The following is a 20,873-nucleotide window of genomic DNA, read 5'->3' as shown; positions in this document are numbered from 1 at the left end:
CAAAGCATGTGAGGCTTGATAACAGCAAAGCCAAAAATAAAACCAAAATGAACGAAGGCCACGGTGCAGTCACGCCCCCACATGCCTGGCGGAGGTGCAAGGGCCCTGGGGTCCGTCCCAGAAGCAGCATTCAGAGATAGAGTATGAGCTGACGCTGCCGGGAACCTGGCCTCCATGTTTTTTACATCAGTGAATTTATGAGGTAGGTAGTGTTTTCTGTCCGAGTTCAGGCAGCTGGGACACAGGAAGAGTAAGCGACTTTCCCAAACTGACAGAGCTAGAAAGGGACCGGGACTTGAGCCCAGGGAAGACGGAGCAGAGGGGTCTGAGCAGCGGAGCCTGAGGGCACCGGCTCCAGCAGGGCTCTGGTATCAGAACTTTCTTCCGTCCCTCCTTGTTTCCCCTGGCTCAGGGCACTGGTGACTTCTGTTCCGATCCCGACACCTTCCTCCTGAACATCACGGAGGGCCAGGTCCGCACAGGTAACGAACCTCGGGGCCTCTCTGTCCCGAGCCGCTCTGGAAACTCAGACCAGGCCCCCGGCCGGCCGGACCTCTCCGCCCTGTTGTCCCCGAACCCCTCCCCACCTCCAGCCCCCCGACACTTTTGCTCCAGCTGGACCTCTGGGGCGATTGTTAGAAAGGCCCTCCTTGGGGTGTTCGGGGCCTGGCTGGGCCACTGAGGGGAGTGAGGGCCTGGTCCCTCGTGAGCTCCCGCCTGATCCCCCGTCTTCGCCTTGCAGAGGTGACCCGTTACTACCTCTACTGCGGTCAGAGCGGAAGCAGCCCCTTCCAGCAGGTATCCCACTCTGCCCACCGCCCCCTCTGGACCCGAAGTCCAGCACCTGTAGATGGCTGGGGGCTTTTCCCTTCCTTGTGAAGCCAGGGCTGCTGGTCCGGGGACCACACTGGGAGTGGCAGGAAGCCCGAGGGGTGCAGGGTGGGGCAGGCCGCGGGAGCAGGGCTGCCGGGGAGGGAAGCGGAGCCTCAGGGCAGGGCTGCTATCTCTCGGTCTTTCCTGGCCAGGCGCTGACCGTCTTCCAGCGCTCGCTCACCACCATGCAGAGCCAGGTGGCCAGCCTGCTGCAGTTCGCCGTGCCTGTCTTCCCCACGGCCGAGGTAAGGCGGCTGCCTCCCGCGGCGTCTGTGCTGGGAGCAGGGACACCCCCACTGGACCTCGACAACCCTCCCGCTGCCTGCACCTCCCCGTCCTCAGCCCCCGGGGCTTCACGGAGCCGGGCTGAGGAGGCCCCTCCCTGGCCCCTTTGCCCACCCGGCTGCCCGCGGTTTTCGCCACAAGCCCGCCCCTGCTGCTCATTGTCTGCCTCTCTGCATGTCTGTCTGCTTCAGAAGGACCTGCTGGGAATCCAGCTCCTGCTGAACTCCTCCGAGTCCGGCCTCCACCAGCTGACAGCCATGCTGGACTGCCGAGGGCTGCACAAGGTGCCGGGGCGGGCCCGGGTGGCAGGTGGGACAGGGTACCCCGGCAGGCCACATGTTCTGTTCCCAGAGACCAGCCAGTAGGGGCCGGGGGAGTGATTGTCGGGGCTCCCCGCAGGCCCCTGCATGGCACAGAAGCCGAACAATAGGAAGGCAGGAGGGGTGTCTGGCTTCTTGATTCTCCCAAGTAGCCAAGACAGGGAGAGTCCTTGAAAGGTACCAAGGGATGGGTTAGGAGGGTTGGATCAGGTTAACTCTAGAACGTTGGGGGATCCTGACCTACATAAGGGAGGCCCTTCTCCAGGCTCCAGACTCCCAGCAACCTGGTCAACCCGTCCATCTCCCTGGCTGAGAGTGGACATCCCCCCCCCCCCGCCCTCTCCTTGCCGGGGTCACCTCTCCAAGAACTTGGAATGCCAGACAGCCTCGAATGCAAGGAATGCTCCGGGCGTATGTGCATCCCCCTCCTCCCTTCGGCAGTAAGCCAGTGCGTGTGGACACTTCTCCCATCCCGTATGGATTTAGCATGAAGGCTCATAGGATGCTCCTGGCTGCCGTGTGAGGACAAGTGCTCACCCTTGTTCTGTGCCGGTTGTATCCACCGTATCATTAGTTGTCCCAGTTAATGTCGTAAAACACGTGTTATTTCATGGACAGTTTTATAGGTCAGGAAACTGTGTGGGGGTGGATGGATGGATGCATGGATCGATAGGTAGATATCCATAGATCTATAAAGTAGCTCAGGGAAGGTTCCAGAGCCCTCAAGTCAAGGGCTTGGGGTTGGACCCTGGCACCCTGACTAGAGCCGAGAACATGTACCCTCTCTCCCTCCTAGACACCCACATCGGATCCCTTAGCAAGTTGTAGCATCCAGACTCTCAGACGTATCCTGAATCTGACCCTGCTCTCCTTAACCCACTTCCGCCATGATCCAAGGACCACTCCCCCTTCCCCGGGTGACAGCCGTGGCCTCCTGGCTGCCCCCCCTTCTCTTGCCCCCTGAACCTCCCATGACCTTTCATTCACAGCAACCACAGCGGTGTTTGTAAAAGCCGGTTGGGTCACCTCCCTTCCGTCACACCCCATCACCTTCTGATCAAATGCGAAGTCCTCACGTGCCTGCAAGGCTTAGCGTGACCCGGTCCCATTCTGCCCTGTCTCCCGCTGGCCTTTCTTCTCTCCTGAATGTGCCCCTCTTGTCCCCTTCCCCCGTCGGCTTAAGGCACAAGCCCTTCCTTCTCACCATGCTGGTCTGAGATTAAATGTCCCCTGGCTCCTGGCTCCCCAGCCCCGCAGCTGTGTCTGTCTCGCTCAGAGCTGACTCTAGCATGCTTGGCACACAGTAGATGGTTAGCATCTGCTTATGGAGTGAACCCAAGAAGTCCCTTCTTTGGGCCCCAGAATGTGGGCCCTGCGTGGGCTGTACAGAGTGCTCAGGAGGGGGAAAGATAGACAATTGAAGCACAGGCTTGGGGAGACGGGCTCTCAGAGACCCGCTCAGACCCCAGGCTGTGGCCTGACCTGCCTTCTGGCTACCTGTCCCTCTCCCTCCTCCTATAGGACTACCTGGACGCCCTTAATGGCATCTGCTACGATGGCATCGAAGGCTTGCTATACCTGGCCCTCTTCTCCCTCCTGGCTGCCCTGGCCTTCTCCACCATGATCTGTGCGGGACCGAGGGCCTGGAAACACTTCACTACCAGGTGGGCTGCCCGGGGCTTCCTGGGGGAACAGGCAGGAAGATCTGCTCTGAGACCGAGCCCGGAGCTGGTAATCTGGGACAATGGCAGGAGGGGGCCTAGCATTCAGCCCCAGCAGGCTGGCTGGATCGCTGCAGAAGCTTCCCTGAGAGTCCAGATAGACTCCCAGAAGGAGGCTCCAAGGGGCCAGGGCAGGAGCGACGCTGACAGAGGATGGTGACAGTGTCATACCACAGCCTGGCATCCTTTGCTTGTCCTGTCTTCCTCTGCAGGACATTGTGGTATGAGATGATGAGGGCTCTGGGTGCCCCCAGAATACCAAGAGGGATAGATTGTAACCCTGTGAGCAGGGCATCTTCGTTCGCATTGAGGAGGTAGAGATGAGATGGTATTTCAGTGCATGTGGATAGATCGGACAAAAGGAAGCAGAGAAGGGAAGGTCGGTGTGACGGGGTCAACACGGGGGGCTACCTGGAGGAGGTGGGCATGAAGCTGGACAGGAAGCTGATGCAAACACATGTAGCCACAGAGTTCTGGCAGCAGAGATTGGGAAGCTGGCCAGGATCCCACTGCCTCTGAGCCTCCGCCCTCACAGCCGGCTGTGTCCTGTGTGTTATTCTAGGGACAGAGACTACGATGATATCGACAGTGACGACCCGTTCAACCCCCAGGCCCGACGCATGGCAGCTCACAACCCGCCCCGGGGGCAGCTCCGCAGCTTTTGCAGCTACAGCAGCGGCCTGGGCAGCCAGACCAGCCTGCAGCCCCCGGCTCAGACCATCTCCAACGCCCCGGTCTCAGAGTACATGTACGTCACGGGCTCCCCGGGACCCCCTTCCTGCCCCCGCACATCGCGGCTGGGGCCCCGCCCTCAGGGAGCTAGATCCGAGGACCGCACGTGGGGTTTCAGAGAGCCATGTGGGGAGGAAGGCATCAGAGGCCAGCAGCGGCCCCCCACTGTTGCCCCAGGGCCCACCCCAGCACTTCTGCCTGAGGAATAGCCCTCAGTAGATACCAGGCCTTTCCCCGCAGACCCTCAGGGCGGATCACAGGGCCCAGGAGCTGCATCTCTCCAGGCTGTGCTGCTGCTGGCCCCTGGCACCCCGGCCGCTGCCTCTCCCCTGGGCCTCCCCGAGCTCTCCTGCCCACGCACCCTCCGTGGTCCGTTGGCATCCCCCTCCTCGCACGTGCGCACCCACGGGTCCTTCCTGTCCAAACGCGAGCACCCCGCCCCCATCCCCATGCCCTCCCCTGCTGAGCGCTCCCCTCCACTCCTGCAGGAACCAGGCCATGCTCTTCGGCGGGAACCCACGCTACGAGAACGTGCCCCTCATCGGAAGAGGCTCCCCTCCTCCCACGGTAACCTGGGCTCTCCGGGCAAAATCACAGCTGTGGCCCTTGAGGAGAAATGAGTAAAGATTAGACTTCTGCCAGTCCAGGGAATCCCCCCCACAGAGGTGGGGGAAAAAACGGAAGAATTTAGTTCCTGGACCAGATGGCCACGCAGGTCACAGACAGGCCGCTAAAGACATTGCAGAGAGAGAAAGCTCCCCCCCATGTGGCCAGATGGCCTCACCCCAGGGCACGCTTGTCCCCAAGCAAGACTCCACAGCACCTTTGTCCACCAGGCCATCCTAAGTACGTGCTAACTAGGGTGGCCGTCAGTGTCCCTAATTGCCACAGTGACGGACGGTCCTCCTCCAATGAGATGCCTCCCAGACCCTAAGGAAACATTCCTGGATTGTAAAGCTGGCAAGAGCCAGATTTAGCCTATGAAAAGGTTTATATACATCTCAGAGGAACCAAGAAGTCATTTACAGTGATAAGTTTGCTAAACAAAATAATCTAGAAGAGATAGAACTAATCTAAGAAGAGAGAGCTTTTTCCCCTTTTTGCTCCGGGGATATTGTTGGGTCTTTGCCCCGGGCTGCGGCCAGAGCCCGCCTGGTGGCTGGGACACCAGCCTTCCTCCAGCCCCTCAGCTCTGCTGTTGGTAGGGACGTCCCTACACCCACGCCCACACCCATCTCCAGCCAAGGAACCGAGTCCCTGCTTGGGGCAGGAGCTGGTGCGGTGGCGTGAGGGGGTCACGTTCAAGAGAAAAGGCTCTGTCCTCTCCCAAAGGACATGACTACCAGTAGAGACAGTAGACTTTGGGGTTCAGACTCCCGTGCCAAATGCCTGGGTTCACACCCAGATCTTGGTTTAAGACCTCTGTGACCTTGGACAAGCACTTCTTCTCTGTGTGCCTCAGTTTTCCCGCCTGTGGAGTGGGGATGGAACGGGGCACACCTCAGAGTGATGGTGAGCGTTGGAATCCCGGTCACTATAAATGGGGGAGGAGGGCCCGCAGGTGCTCAAAGAGGAGCTCCTTACTGTATCTTTCACCACCTTCCCCACAAGCTGTGGGATTTATAAGAAATGGGCGTTAGCGGGAGTAGAAAACAAGGTCGAAGTCTGCAACAGAGTCCTGGAACCAGGTGTCTATCAGGGAAGGACAAGGCATTTGAATTCAGGGGGTCTGGGAGGGGCCGTCCTGCTGCCGAACTAGAAGCACTGGACTCTGGGACACGGGGCTGCCGACACGTGCCTGGATCCCGAGAACCAGGCAGGCACATGTGGTGAAGCAGCCCCAAACACTGCGCTCGCGGGAAAGAGGAGGACATCCAGCGTCTGTCTCCGGCAAGTGTGCAACCTGTCGCTGGGGGAGGGGGAGGCCCAGGAAAGCGGCTCCTGCAATCAGGGCTTTTGGGAGGGGGAGGAGGAGTCCCTGCTGCACTGTGCAGTCCCAGGAGGTCCTGTGCTGCAGGTGGCATTTCAGCCACACCTTTGAGGAGGATTCTCACACAAAGGCACTTTTGCCCCCAGGTGACACTTGGCCTGTCTGTAGGCATTTTTGGTTGTCACAGTCCACGGGCAGGTGGTACGGGCATGTAGTGGGCCAGGGCCGGGGCGCCGCTCAGCATCGTAGGGCACACAGGACAGCCAGAGCACAAAGAATGACTCAGCCCCAAATGTCCCCAGCACCGTGGTTGAGAGACCCTGCTCTGACCGGTCCCCCATCTTTTCCACCATGACCCCATCTTGCTCTTTGTGCCCAGGGCACCCCACATGCTGTCTTTCTATGCACAGCCCTAGACCCAGGCATAGCCCTCGCTTCCTGAGGTCCTCAGGAAGGGATGAGGGGGCCGGTCGGAGCCCACAGCTCCGAGTAGGCACCTCTTAAATCCCAGCCTGGCTTTCTCCACCCGGAAGCCTCCTGGGTTCCTTTTCCTCCCCACAGCTGCTGTAGACCCATTAATGCACAGTGATTGTAATAATCATCCGAGCAAAACATCACTGGGGGAGATCTGCTGTGAGTAATGAATGACTCTGTGCACCGCGATGCCAAATAAAAACGATTTTTGGATTACCTTCTGTTTTGAAAGATCCAGGCCACTCTCCCTGCCGTTCCTAGAGATCAACAAGAACTGGCCTTATTTTCGAGGCTGGAGGACAGAGGTCACTTTTCTCCCTAGAGTCACCTGCCCGCGGACTCTCACTGCTTTCGGGGAATTGGCGGCCCAACTGGCCCCAGGGCGGACCCCTCCCCCACCTCCTGCCATGCAAGGGGCTCGAAGAGGCATCAGCAGATGCTGCTGACCAAGGAACCCCCAGCATGAGAATGTGGACATCTACCCCAGTGGACAGCACGGCCGTCCGCCCCCTGCCCTCCCCCGGCACCTGCTCTGTACTGGGCAAGTGTGACGTCTGGTTGGGTCCCTTCCTCTTCCAGCTCCATCTCGGGGACCAATGGGGATTTCGCTCTGGAGGATGATGGCAAGCCAGGCAGTCAGAATGGATGGCCCGTTCCGCTGGCTGGAAACATGCCTTCCCTCAGCTCTCCCTTTGAGGAACGCCTCGTGTCCTCTCAGGCACCGTGTCCTAGACTTGACGGACACGAATGAGCCAGGCAACTGTTTAAAATACCAATGCTAGGACTTCACTCCAGGCTCACTAGGGCAGACAATCCCGGGAAGGTGCCTGGAAAGTTCTGAGTGTTATCAAGCAGCCAGTGGAGCCTCGAGGAGGTTTGGGCAATAGTGCTTCAAGGAGATGCTCACCCTTGGGTGTGCACCAGAATCACCCAGAGGCCTTGTTGCAACCCAGGCTCCTGCTACACCCCCCCACTTCTGACTCGGGAAATATGGGCTGGGGCCCCGTCAAGCTGAGGCTGCAGGTCTGGGAAGCTCCGCGGAGAACCTCGGGTCTGGGTCTGGGTCTGGGTCTGGCATAGGCTTCCTCTCCCTCCACACTATTGATGGGCTTGGTGCTTCTGGAGGACAGGGCTGTCCTGGGCACTGTGGGATGTTTACCTGCATCCCTGGCCTCTACCTTCTTGATACCAGTTAAGTCTCTCTATTCCCCCGTTGGGATAGACAAAAATGCCTTCAGACATTGCCAAATGTCACCCCTGCTTACCAACCGCTGGGTTAAAGGGCTTCTGCCAGCTGGGAGCATGTGCTCCCTTCTCTGCTATGAACAGTCTGGACCTGAACCCCCAAAACTTCCCTGGGCCAGGAGATACTCAGGGCCCTTCCTGCTGGACTAACCCTGCTACTCCGAGTCAGCAGACCCAAAGCATCTGGAGCCCGTTCGAAATGCAGAAGCAGGGACGCCTGGGTGGCTCAGTGGGTTAAGCGTCTGCCTTCAGCTCAGGTCATGATCCCAGGGTGCCGGGATCGAGCTCTGCACCAGGCTCCAGGGAGCCTGTTTCCCCCTGCTTGTGCTCTCCATCAAATAAATACAATCTTTAAAAAAAGAAAGAAATGCAGAAGCAGGGTCTAGGATGTGAGATGAGGTAATGTGGGGAGCCCTATCTCCCCGCTTCGGAGCAGCAGCTAGCTAACATCTGTTGAGAACTTTCCATTAGGTCACTGATTCTCCAACTTGGCTGCATTTGGGAGAGCTTAAAAAAAAAAAAAAAAGGTGCTGGTGGCACTTTGAAATGCTGAGTTTTATGTGATGTGGGTTTTACGTCAATAAAAAAAAATTACTGGTGGGTATGGCCCGGGCATCAGGGTGTTTTTTTAGATGCAGCCAAGTTTGTAACACAGCCAAGCGTGAGAACCGCCGTGCGAGGGGTCTCGCCGGTCTGATGGTATCCATCCTCCCACGGGAACTGCTGAGGGCTTTCTGGTCCCTCTGCCGGCTGGGGAAACTGAGGCTCACAGCGGTCGGAGAGCCTTAGCCAAGGTCATAGGATGGATAAGCCGCATAACTGAGATTTGAACGTGGGTCTCTGATTCTAGGAACCTGTGCCCGTCAGCCTGTTCACTAGGCGGGCTCCCCAGTGCACTGGTGCACCCTCACACTGTCCCATGCCCTGAAGTGGATGTGGCTGTCCCAGCAGGGGGAGGGTGGCTGATCCGTGTGTGCGCCTTGCATTTAAGGCTGGGAGCCCCATGTCCTTGGTGATCCCAGGACTGAGGCATCACCAACAATGAAGCCTGCCCAAGCCACTCTAGTGTCCCCCCAAAATGCCTATGACAAAGACTGGCTCCCTCTCCCGCTCCCCAAGAAGTGCCCGCACCTTTGCGAGCACAGTGTCTGCTCTGACTGTACCGAATGCGACCCTGTTCTGACCGTGCCCCTCCCCCTCTCTCCCACAGTATTCTCCCAGCATGAGGGCCACCTACCTGTCCGTGGCAGATGAGCACCTGAGACACTACGGCAATGACTTTCCAGCCTAATGCACTTTTCTGCAGAGGTTCCTGCCTCCTTGATCCGTTTTGGTTTTTAACAAATCCCGGCACAAGCTGCGTTTCTTTAATAGAAACCAAAGGCGTCTGGAGGCCGGGGGCAGGACCACGGGATGGGCAGGCTGCCTCGGCGCGTCAGCGATTCAGGGAGAATCCGCCTGAGCTCGGCTGAGATGCCTGACCCAAGGCCCTGGCAGACAGAAGACCCGTGACCCCAGGGCCGGCCTCTTCCTCTTCTTCCCTCCTGTCCACGCAGGCAATGCCCCCTGGGGTGCTCGGCTGTGCCGAGGGTATTGGAGAGCCGTGCAGGGGGTGGCCCCAGGGCTGGGCGGTGACCACAGCCGCATCCCTGGCAGGCTTTCCGCAGGGAGACCCCTTGGGAAGGTGAGTGACAGTTGCCACAGCCCACCCACCCTCTCTTCTGCCACCCTCCACGGCCTCTCCTCCATTCCAGAATGGAATTCCAGATGCTGTGAGTTGGTTCACTACGGATAGGGACAGTCTCAGGCATTAATAGACACTTTGAAAGCGACACTAACTCTTCCCCCCACCCCAAGTGTTTTAAATATTGTGATTATCCAAAGAATTGAAACTCCTAGCACATCCAGTTTTTACCAGAGGTCTGGGGTGCGTTCCTTCCCCCTGGATTGAATACCATTCTTTGGCAGGTGTTGCTGGCCTCAGTTCTTTGAGGGTCTGGAGGTACTGATCCCGGAGACCGGCTGTCCCAGGCTGCTGCTTGGGGGGGAGGTGGGTTCATCCCATTTAAGGAGGGAGGCCCTTTAAGACACAAAAGAAGCTAAGAGGGACCCCCGCACACCCCCCCACCCCGTTCTGGGGACTGCCCAGGTGAACTGCCCCTCCCTTTGGTCTTCAAGCAGTTCTGTCTTAAACGTTTTAGCAAGGTGGGATGGTCGTGTCTTGACCTGAGGCAGGCCTCTTCCCCTCCCCCAGCCCTGTAGCCAGCCCTTTGTCCCGGGCCCCCATAAGCTGTACCTGCTCCGTGGGAAGGCGTCTGTTGGCCAGGAGGAAATAATGACCCGCCCTCCTACCTGCTGAGGGTCCAGGGTTAGGGTCTCTGGTGCTTTCATCTCCTGTCAACTCAGAGTGCACAACACTGATGCCCCCACGGTCTTGCACACGCAGAGCCAGGGACATGGGGTGACCCTGCTGGGGACAAGGGTTCCACTTCCGTTTTTGAAGACCTCCTTTCCCATCAGAATGCTGACAGCAGTGGCTCTCCGCGCCCAGCCAAGCCTCTGTGACCCAACAGGGCCCAGGACCGCCCGGACTCTTACCTCACCCGCACTAACTTAGAAGTACCATGTACCATAAATGTGTCCGTGTATGACCCCATTGCATGCAGATAGGAAGCCCGCAACGCCATGACGTTGCTTCTTAACATTTTGTTGCTGGCGACCGTAGAGTTGTTTTTAATGCATGTAAACTAAACTAGACTCCTTCGGGTGGTTCCTGAAGGACCAGGTGGGCTTGCCTCCGCTTGATACATGTGTGCCCTCGCCTGGGGAGAAATAAACCACTTGTACTAAAATGTGCGCTCTGTCGGACTTCCTCCACGGCGGCGATAATGAGGGTGCCGCACGCTCCCCGCCGGTGGGGTCACGGGCCAGAAAGAGGGCTTCTCCGCAGATCTTGGTGATCTCAGGGTAGGGACTAAAAGTTGGGACTTGGAGCAAGTGGCAGAGCCCAGGTGTCTAACCCAGAGCCCAGGCCAGGTGCCCCTGGACAGTTCGGTGGGGTTGGGGCACAGTCACAAGGCTGGCCATGTCCCCCAGCTGCTGGCTCCCCAGCTTTGCGCTCTGTACCTGAACCCTGTCTCCATGGGGTGCCTCTCTGGGCAGGGGCACCTGAGATGCTCTGCATCCTTCGTGCAGGGAAGACTCCAACTCTGTGCCTGTGGCGCAACGCCCTGTTAGTGCCTCCGTGCCTGCCACAGCCTCGGCTCCTGGAATTGACTACATTTTGAGGAACTTCCTGGAGGGAGCAGCTGATGCGTCCTTTGGGAGCACTTGAGGCATGACCCAGAGGACTGTGCACAGTGGAACATGCTGGGCTCAGAACTGCTCATCCCTCAAAGCTGAGCATTGGAACTGGGGCGTTCCTGAAGTAGGGATGCTTCCCCTCACCCCATCTAGTAGGACAGGTGCCTTCCTCCCTCGTCTTAGGAGACCGAGAGCAGTGAGGAAAAAGGCTTGGAGTCATGGAGAAACCAATCTGGTGTTTTCTTGTAGTTTTATCTGTTTAGGGTGACTGGCTGGCTCAGTTGGTTAAACAACTGCCTTTGGCTCAGGTCATGGTCCCAGAGTCCCGGGATTGGGTCCCACGTCATGCTCCCAGCTCCATGGGGAGTCTGCTTCTCCCTCTGACCTTCTCCCCTCTCATGCTCTCTCTTACTCTTTCTCTCAAGTAAATAAAGAAAATCTTAAAACAAACAAAAAAAGATGTATTTATTTATTTTAGAGGGGAGAAGTGGCAGAGGGGAAAAGGAGAGAGAATCTTAGGCAGACTCCCTGTTGAGCAGAGCCTGACGAACTTGATCTTATGAGCCCAGCCAAAATCAACAGCCAGATAGATAGACACCTGAGCCACCCAGGTGCCTCCCCTACCCCCGCCCAATCTTATTTGTTCAAAGGTAACTGCAGTTCAGTACTCAACTTTGGGGGCATTCGTCGTCTCTGGGACCCGCAGGAAGACCTGAGTGGAAGGCGGCCCTGCAGGAAGCAGGAAGCAGGCCACGTGAGAGCATGCACAAGCTCAAGGGCAGTTTGGCTCCTCACGTTTGTCATTCTGCGACCTGCATTTCTGTCCTGGGAGCCACAACCTCTCACCCAAGGAAAGAAGTGGGGAGAATAGGCCTGTCTGCCAAGCAGGCAGACATCCACCTGTTGGCTTTACCATTTCTAAACCTCTCTGAGCAGCCCCAACCCCAGACCCAGGAACCTGCTCCCAGAGGAGAAGTAGTGAACTCCACCAGGCCCCCATGTGGAAGAAGCAGAGCTTCTGCCAGGAACAAGGGCCTGTGTTTGAGGCTGTCATTCGGGGCTCCCTCAGCCACGGGGGTGGGTGGGGTGGGGGCAGTAACAGAGTGATCCCTGTTCCAAAGCTGGACCATCTCCAGTCTTCCTAAACAAGGCTGTGTGGTGCATTTTTTCTCTTCCAGAGCTTCACGGTCTTGTATTTCCAAGCCACAGGGGCAATATCCCTGCCTCTTGGCTATAAACTGCTGACGCAGCAACACTTGAGGCACCTTGTGTCCCCACAACAGATAATACCCAGACCAGGGGCATTTCCTTTCTTCTCCCTTTCAGATTTCTATTTTCCCCTTCAAAAGTGCATGGTTGGCTTAGCAAAGGAGGCAGCAAACGACCACCACCTGTGAGCCCCATCTGACCTGCTGCCTCAATAGCCAGTGAGTATAGATTCTACTTTAAAAAATAATAATAAAATATTTGCAACAGATTTTGACAGTAGAGAATACTAACTCTGAACCTCAGTAAAACCAAGTGTTGTCTCCCCTTCAAAGAATTCCATCCCTCTCATTAATAGACTTGTATGACAGAAAAATTCAACTTGATATAATATTTTTAATTTTGTTAATCAAATGTGTGGGAATGGGAAGCCTGGGTGGCTCAGTGGGTTAAGCCACTGTCTTCTGCTCAGGTCATGATCCCAGGGTCCTGGGATCGAGCCCCAGGTCGGGCTCTCTGCTCAGCGGGGAGCCTGCTTCCTCCTCTCTCTCTGCCTGCCTCTCTGCCTGCTTGTCATCTCTCTCTGTCAAATAAATAAATAAAATCTTAAAAAAAAAAAACAAATGTGTGGGAATAGTTTTCTCCTTTACCATGGAAGCAGCTACAACATGTCTTTGATTTTCTTCTCCACCTGCAGCCTAAAATATTTACTAATTTTTTAATGATTTTATTTATTTATTTGACAGAGAGAGAGAAAGAACAAGCAAGAGGAGCAGCAGAGGGACAGGGAGAAGCAGGTTCCCCACTGAGCGGACACCCCCCCCCCCAATATGGGACTCCATCCCAGGACCCCGGGATCATGATCTGAGCCGAAGGCAGATGTTTAACCGACTGAGCCACCCAGGCACCCTACTATTTCTTATAGTAGTGTGTAGTTTGCTGGCCCCTGGCCTAGGACATCACCATCTCTAAATTCTGGGGCTATGGGAACATCTAAGGCAGTTGTGGCCCTTGACTTCATGGAGTTTACAAATAGACAAAGCTTCCCGGGTTCATAGATGGTGCCTCTTCTCTGTGTTCTCACATAGTGGAAAGGACTAGGGAGTTCTGTGGGGTCTCTTTTGTAAGAGCACTAATCCCATTCATGACCGCTCCATCCTCATCACTAATCACCTCCCAAAGGCCCCACCTCTGCACACTATCAACGTTGAGCATTAGGATATCAACATATACATTTGAGGAGGGTATAAACATTCCAGCCGCAGCAGGGGTATGTGGGAGCTCTTTGTACCATCTTTAAAACTTGTCTGTAAATCAAAACTAATAGTGAACAGTCTGAAAAGGAAATTTAAAAAATAATTATATTTATAATCAAATCTAAAAAAAACCTCCTTAGGAGTTAATCAAAGAAATGAAAGTCTTGTACAATGAAATCTACAGAACACTGCTGAAAGAACTGAGAGAAATAGATACATGGAAAGATATCCATGTTCATGGATTGGAAGACTTAATATCATTAAGGTGTCAGTACTACCCAACGTGATCTACAGATTCAACACAACCCCTATTGAAAAATAACATTTTTTGCAGTATAAACAGAAAAACCAATCCTAAAATCTGTACGGAATCTCCTTGAGCCCAAAATAGGCAAAAGAATCTTGAAAAACACACCTGGCAGACTCACACTTCCTGTTTCAAAACTTACTACAAAGCCGCAATAATTAAAAGAGTAATGTTGGCATGATGTCAAGACATGAGTCCGATGGAGTAAAACAGAGTCCCGAAATAAACCCTCACATGCGTGGTCAAATGATTTTCAACAATGGGGTCAGGACCATTCAATGGGGGAAAGGGCAGTCTTTTTCTTTCTTTCTTTCTTTCTTTCTTTTTTTTTAAGATTTTATTTATTTATTTGGCAGAGAGAGCTCACAAGTAGGCAGAGAGAGAGAGGAAGGGAAGCAGGCTCCCTGCTGAGCAGAGAGCCCGATGCGGGGCTGGATCCCAGGACCCCAGGATCATGATCTGAGCCTAAGGCAGAGGCTTTAACCCACTGAGCCGCCCAGGTGCCCCGAAAGGGCAGTCTTTTCAACAAATGGCACTGGAAAAACTGGACATCCACATGGAAATTATGTCGGTCCCTTACCTAACAGCAAATACAAAAATTAACTTGAAATGGACAAAGACCTTAATGTAGGACCTAAAGCTATGAAACCGTTAGAAGAAAGCATAGGGTAAAAGCTTCACAACATGGGATTTGGCTATAATTTCTGGAGCATGACCCCAATGGCAGACAATGAAAGAAAAAGTAGACAAGTTGGATTCACAAAAATGTTTAAATCGGCGACACCAAAAGACACTATCGACAGAGCAAAAAGACAACTCACAAAACTGGAGACAATATTTGCAAATCATGTATCTGATAAGGAATTAATATCCAGAATCGATAGAGAACTCAACCACAAAATAAAACTTGATTCAAAACTGGACCAAGGCCTTGAGTAGACATGTCTCCAAAGAAGACATACAGGAGGCCAACAAGCACAAGATGTTCACCATCACTCATCGCTGGGGAAATGCAAATCAAAGCTACGATGAATTGAAACATGGCTTCACACCCATTAAGAGAGCCACTACCCCAGGGGCACCTGGGTGGCTCAGTGGGTTAAAGCCTCTGCCTTCGGCTCAGGTCGTGATCCCAGGGTCCTGAGATCGAGCCCCACCTCGGGCTCTCTGCTCGGTGGGGAGCCTGCTTCCTCCTCTCTCTTTGCCTGCCTCTCTGCCTTTGTGAGCTCTCTCTCTGCCAAATAAATAAATAAAATCTTGAGAAAAAAAAAAAAAGAGAGAGAGAGCCACTATCCCAAAACAGGAAAGAACAAGTGCTGGAAAGGATGTGGAGAAATCTGAGCCCTTGTGCTCTGTCAGTAGGGATGTAAAATGGGGCGGCTGCTATAGAAAGCAGTATGGTGGCTCTTCAAAACATGAAAACTCAAGAAATTCTATTAAGTCAATAGAATGACCATAGAATCCAGCAATTCTACTTCCCAAAAGAATCGAAAGCCAGTCTCAAAGAGATGTTTGTACATTCACGTTCCCAGCACCATTATTCACAGTCGTAAAAAGTGGCAGCAATCCTAGTGTCCATTGGTGGATGAGTGGATAAACAAAAATGTCCTCGGACAGGCAATGGAATATTACTCAGTCTTAAAAAGGAAGAAAATTCTGACACAGGCTGCCCCATGGATGAACCTGGAAGACATTTTGCTAAGTGGAATAAGCCAGGCACAAAAAGATAATGTGCGATTCTCCTTATATGAAGTGCTAAGAGTAGTCAAAATCATAGAGGCAGAAAGTAGGATTATGGGCGCCAGGAGCTGGGGGAGGGGAAATGAGAGTTAGGGTTTAATGGGTATAGAGTTTCAGTTATGCAAGATGGAAGAGTTCTGGAGATGGATGGTCGTGATGGCACAGCAGTGTGAGTGTACCTTGGGCCTCTGACCTGCACTCTAAAATATGGTTACAACGATCCATTTTGTGTTATGTGTATTTTACCGCAATAGAGAAAAAAATTGGAAGAAGAATTGTGGGGGGATGGACAGCAGTGCGGTGGATCGTGGACTGGCCTGGGGGTGGCCAGGGCAGGGGCTGCTCTCAGCAAAGAATCTCAGTAGCCAGTTCCCCTGGGATTGGGCAGAGATCAGAGAGACACTAAAAATTGTTTTTATCCGGATGCCTGGGCATACTCCTAATTATATGACCTCATGCTGGCTTCCCAGGGCAGCTGAGATGGGCCTGCCCAAGGGTGATGGCTGTTTTGCCAGAGAACAGAGCTTCCCAAGGCCCTTGCAAGCACACAGGTCTTCTGAGTGCAGGTGGGGGTGGGGAACCTGGAGCATATCATTGCAATAAAATGAGAAAGGTAACTGGAGAATTCCTTCAACTTTTCCCATTTCCTTGTTCTTCCCTACTCACTACCCTACTTCCCCACCCGGGGACTCATGTGTGTGTGCAGGGGCTTAGCCTTCCAGGGCTCGGGCCAGGGGAGGAGGATGTGTGTGTTTCCAGTCCCAACCAGCCAGTGCTCCACTGGGAAGCCGATCTGTTTCTTCTGGATGCTTTGTTTGGGTCTAATTTGCCTCTGACTGTACAGAGCCAGTTCAGTGGGGCTTGCAGATCTTCCTGACCCCCGCCCCCATCACCACCCTCAGCGCCCACCCCAGAGAGCCCTTTACCTGGAAGCACTGGTGGGAGCAGGATCCAAGTGGGGGGCGGAGAGGTGTTGGTGGCTGTCACTTTGGGGCTTGTTAGTATGGTTGGGCTAAGTGCCATCTTGGGAATTTTGTTGCACCTGCCCAGTTAAAGGCAGATGGGTAGAAGAGAAGATGCATTTGTGAAGAAGTTGGGGAACCAGAGTGGGGGAACATTTGCTTTTTTCCTGTAATTTCACAGCCCCCCCAAAACCCACAGGAAGCGCTCCAGGTGCCTTAGCCTGCCTTTTGGGACACCCCCCAACACACATACACCAAACTGGTCTCAGCTGACCTTTTCCAATTCCTATCTCATCGTCTCCCCCACAGGGACTGTCACCTCCTGCCACCATGATGCATCCACCTCCCCAAAACGTCTTTTTCCATCGCAACCACCCCTCCCTCGCACACGCCAGGCCCTCCCCCCAGTCTGGAGTCCTCTCCCTCACTCCTTCCCCTGCAACTCATCACCATTTTTCAGGACCAGCCCCAACCCCCAGGTCCACTTTTTGGCTGACACGTCCCCTGCCTACTCCAGTCCAGATCTCCAGTGCCCATCCCTGAACTTGGTTAGCCTGCTTCCCTGTGGTGGGAAGTAGGGGGCCGGCTTGTGTCTGGGTGCAGACATAATTCCCATTGAGTGAACAAGGAACCCGAAGGAAGGGGCAGTAAGACAACCTGCCAGATCACAGACAAATAATAGCAGAGCCTGGCATCACCCCTCAGGGCGCAGGATTTCGCAGCGCTGACTACAGTAATGTGCATGTTCTCAGGCTCTCGCCCAATGCATTTTTGGAGATTTGGACAAGCACCTTGGCAGAGATCCCACAAACGTTTACTACCATCGGTGTTTGCCTCACTTGGTTCATTTTCCTCCTGACTCTGGAGACCTCCACAAGATGCTGCGGGATGGGCGGTCACGTGCTCGCCCTCCGCCCCGCCCCGCGTCCCGGCCCAGTCAGGGTTGCTAGGCAACAGGTAAACTCCGCGGGGCTGAGCCGTTTGAGAAGCGCTGGGGCCGACGCTGCGGTTCCGGTGTTTCCCTTGTAGCCTGGAGGCGACAGGAGAGGACCTACGGTAAGGGCAGGGCGCGGGGCTGGAGAGGGGAGGAGAGTGAAACGGGGAGCCCCAAGAAGCTCCTCGTGGGGGCAGCCTTTGGGGACAGCTCCTCCCGGGAGGTGGGTGTCAAGTGTCCCCACTCCATCCCTCTGGCTGCCCTCAGCACTCTCTTGAGTCACAGGACACTGCAGGTTCTGGTCACCTAGACTCCTACACCCCGAACTCCCAGTTAGTCTGCTCCTGATTCACCAGTCTCCTGGAGGGACAGGAGGTCTCTAAAGGGTTCACAGCTGGCTGGCTGGCTAGTGCAATCTGGGCTGGAGTGGGGGGGAGGTGGGCTTTCTGATAAAGGCGGGGGGGGGGGGTGGTGGAGGGAATCCATAATTATTGATCACGGACTAGGTCGCAGTTCCCCTAAATGCATGGCTTTATTTACTCCCTAACCCGGGGGGGGGGGGACATTCCTACGCCCACTGAGATACCATGCTCAAGGTCACACGTTTACCTTCACCTTCCGGCAACACGTTCAAAGTTTATCACAATCTCTGGAATCACAGAAGTGTGTTCTTGGCTTTCAGACCCTGTGTGCTTCCCCCGTCACATCTATGCATAGCTGTGCTTTGTTTTTCTGATCAGAAATGGAAGAGGGAGAGAGTTCTAGGGGAGAGCCCTGGGGGACAGGGCTAGTACTCAGCATGGGACAGAGGGAGTGCTGGGCTCCTTCCTGCACCGGGAGATGGGGACAGGGGTGAGGGGAAACTCCGTAGTCTGTCCTCAAGGAGACAGCGTTGTAGGGGGGAGAGCTGGTGAACCTCAAGGCAGCACGCTTCAGTCCTGGGGACCTTCTCGCACCTCTGCCTGTCCCTATCCTCCATGTGCTTGAAGCTCAGCTCAGGTTGACCCTAGTGTGCCTTGTGTTGTCCTTGTGGGATGCCATGGTAGGGGGCGGGTTGGATTCCTAGGGAGATCTGCCTCATTTGAAGACAAGTGAGTCCCTTAGGACCCCACATTCTAGAAGGTGCACAAGGACATAAGAAAGAGGGAAGGAGGGACACCTGGGTGGTTCAGTGAGTTAGAGCCTCTGCCTTCAGCTCAGGTCATGATCTCAGGGTCCTGGGATCGAGCCCCAGGTCGGGCTCTCTACTCAGTGGGGAGCCTGCTTCCTCCTCTCTCTCTGCCTGCCTCTCTACTTGTGGTCTCTGTCAAATAAATAAATAAAAATCTTTTAAAAAGAAAAAAAGAGGGAAGTGCCTCACCTGCATTCCTCTGCCAGGCCAGGTGCCAGACAGAGGCCATCAGTCCCTGGCACAAAAACTGGGGGCTGCCCTAGGGACCACGAGGAAGAGGAAAATGCTTTCGTGTTTATGTTAGATGGGGTCCCGCACGGAGGGAAAGCAGCCCCCCTCCTCTCTCCCTACTAAGCCACCCCTCTCTTAGCCCCAACCCAAGCTTGGAAAGCCCACTTTCTCTTATTTTTTTTTTTTAAAGATTTTATTTATTTGACAGAGAGACAGCGAGAAAGGGAACACAAGCAGAGGGAGTGGGAGAGGGAGAGACGCAAGCTTCCCACCAAGCAGGAAGCCTGATGCGGGGCTCGATCCCAGGATCCTGGGGTCACGACCTGAGTCAAAGGCAGAAACTTAACAACTGAGCCACCCAGGCACCCAAAGCCCACTTTCTCTTAAGTCAGGGAGGTTCTTTCCAGGAATCACTTTGCTCATTATCATCGCACAAGAGGAGTTTTTATCATTGATGAAGGTTCCAATCCGACAGCCCTGGGATGTGGGAGACAGTTGTCGCTTTGATGTTCGCCAGCCCTGTGTGTTCTTGTGTTTGAGACTCCCCGCGGGGTCCTGCCTATCCCTGGGTCTCTAGGTTCCCACGGGTGGGGGCCCCCTCCCCCAACGGCCCCAAACTGGCAGCAGGGCTGTCCCCGCCCCCCTCGGAAGCCCGCTTTGCAGACAGACAGCACCGCCTGGGGACGCCCAGCCACGGGCCCTTGTCCCACCAAGCGGGAGAGACCTCCTGAGCCCCCCGTGCTGACCCTGCTATTCATCTTCAGGCCCCGCCAGCTTGTGAGAAAGAGCCTGCTCTGGATCCCTGAATGAGCTGTCTTCCCGTCACCGGGCCAGGCTTTAAATGTCCCTTCTGTCTGCCTCCAGATAGAAAACAATGCCTCTGTTCTCGCTCCTGGCTTGGCCTTGGGAGGCACCAAGAAGGAAAGCAAAGCTGTTTAAAATATGATCTGGGCAAAAGAGGTTATTTTTGTGCCTCTGGAGTTTCCTCCCGCTCGTAAGCCTCCTTGTGTCTCCAAAGAGCTGGCTTTTTCAGCAACCGTCTTTTCGCAGAGGGAGCACCAGGCAGCCCGTGACTCTGGGGACCCCGAAGCAGCCCCGTGGCCCCTCAACGCTCGCCCATGTAGAACGAACCCGTTAGGGTCACCTCCTGCACGTCGTGTTTCTGCTCCTACACTCTGCTGTCCAAGCCGTCACTTCTACCTCTTTTGGTACAGGAGAGTTTCCAAACCTCGAGAAAGAGCGACAAATTCTGTTCTCTGCCAGTCTGTCTCAGGTCCAGCTGTTCCCGGGCTTGGGCGGCGCTGTCTTTAAGGAACAATGTATGCGGATGCAAAGGGACCTGGAAGTTAACCCTCCCACCCTCACCCTCTCGCCCCTGCCTCAGCTGCTCCAAGGCCAAGGCCACCCCAGGCCCGTGCTTCTGGGCTATCCCACAGTTCTTGGCCCTGTATCCCAGGGGCCAGCAGCCAGGACCCAGTGGTCTGGTTCCCTGCAGACTGGGAGGGGAGGGGAGGCAGATGAGACATGTGTCTGATTGTAATATTCAATCTGGGGGGGGATTGTGAAAAACGCAAATTGCCAGGTCCTGTCCCAGACACAGGGTCAGCATTTGCAAGAGGGGGCCTGGGTGTCTCCATTTTGCAAAGGAACATGCCAGGTTTGAGACAGGCCAGCTGAGAGATTAAGAACCATCACTGTAAATCGGTGGTTCTCACCTTGGGCTGCACACTGGGATTACCTGGGGAGTTTGGAAAATCCTGTGGAGAGACCCCGATTTCAATCATCCGCAGTTTAACCTAGGCCTTGTGATTTTATAAAGCCTTCCAGGAGTTTCTAAACCTAGAGCCAAGGTTAAGAATCACCGCTTTAGATCCAGATGGCCCTGGGCACTGGCACTGCCTCAGCTTAAGAACTGTGACCTTGAACAAGGCGTTTGAGGTCTCTGGGCATTGGTTTCTTCATACGCAGAATGAGAACTGTATGTGGGGGGCTCTGGGGGGCATGCAGTGAGGGAACCTGCAAACTGCTCTTCACAACACCGGGGACCCGCAGGTGTCTGTATATTCTGGATGGAAGTCTTTTATCAGACACGATTTGCAGATATTTTCTCCAAGTCTGTGGCTTGTCTTTTCATTTTCTTAATGTTACGAGTTTTTTTGTTGTTGTTCATTTGTTTTCTTGGT

General features: G+C 54.7%; 2 protein-coding genes across 2 annotated transcripts in view; both read left to right on the top strand.

Annotated features, from left to right (window-relative positions):
- The window catches only part of TTYH2 (tweety family member 2), a 36,509-nt gene extending 26,077 nt beyond the window's left edge, over positions 1-10,432 (top strand). Inside the window, exons 7-14 of the mRNA XM_004749029.3 lie at positions 413-482; positions 743-798; positions 1,026-1,118; positions 1,350-1,442; positions 3,000-3,142; positions 3,762-3,947; positions 4,420-4,498; positions 8,791-10,432. Of these exons, the coding sequence (XP_004749086.2) occupies positions 413-482; positions 743-798; positions 1,026-1,118; positions 1,350-1,442; positions 3,000-3,142; positions 3,762-3,947; positions 4,420-4,498; positions 8,791-8,871 (801 nt within the window). The 3' untranslated portion in view covers positions 8,872-10,432. The remainder of the gene's footprint in view (positions 1-412; positions 483-742; positions 799-1,025; positions 1,119-1,349; positions 1,443-2,999; positions 3,143-3,761; positions 3,948-4,419; positions 4,499-8,790) is intronic.
- A 6,873-nt stretch (positions 10,433-17,305) lies between these two features.
- The window catches only part of DNAI2 (dynein axonemal intermediate chain 2), a 28,133-nt gene continuing 24,565 nt past the window's right edge, over positions 17,306-20,873 (top strand). The window contains exon 1 of the mRNA XM_004749028.3: positions 17,306-17,410. The gene's annotated coding sequence lies outside the window, so the exon portion shown is untranslated. The remainder of the gene's footprint in view (positions 17,411-20,873) is intronic.

The sequence above is a fragment of the Mustela putorius genome, unplaced genomic scaffold (genome assembly GCF_011764305.1).
Source record: "Mustela putorius furo isolate JIRA1106 unplaced genomic scaffold, ASM1176430v1.1 tig00000873_pilon_pilon_pilon, whole genome shotgun sequence".
Lineage (NCBI taxonomy): Eukaryota > Metazoa > Chordata > Mammalia > Carnivora > Mustelidae > Mustela > Mustela putorius.
This window is presented reverse-complemented; position numbering and strand designations above follow the sequence as displayed.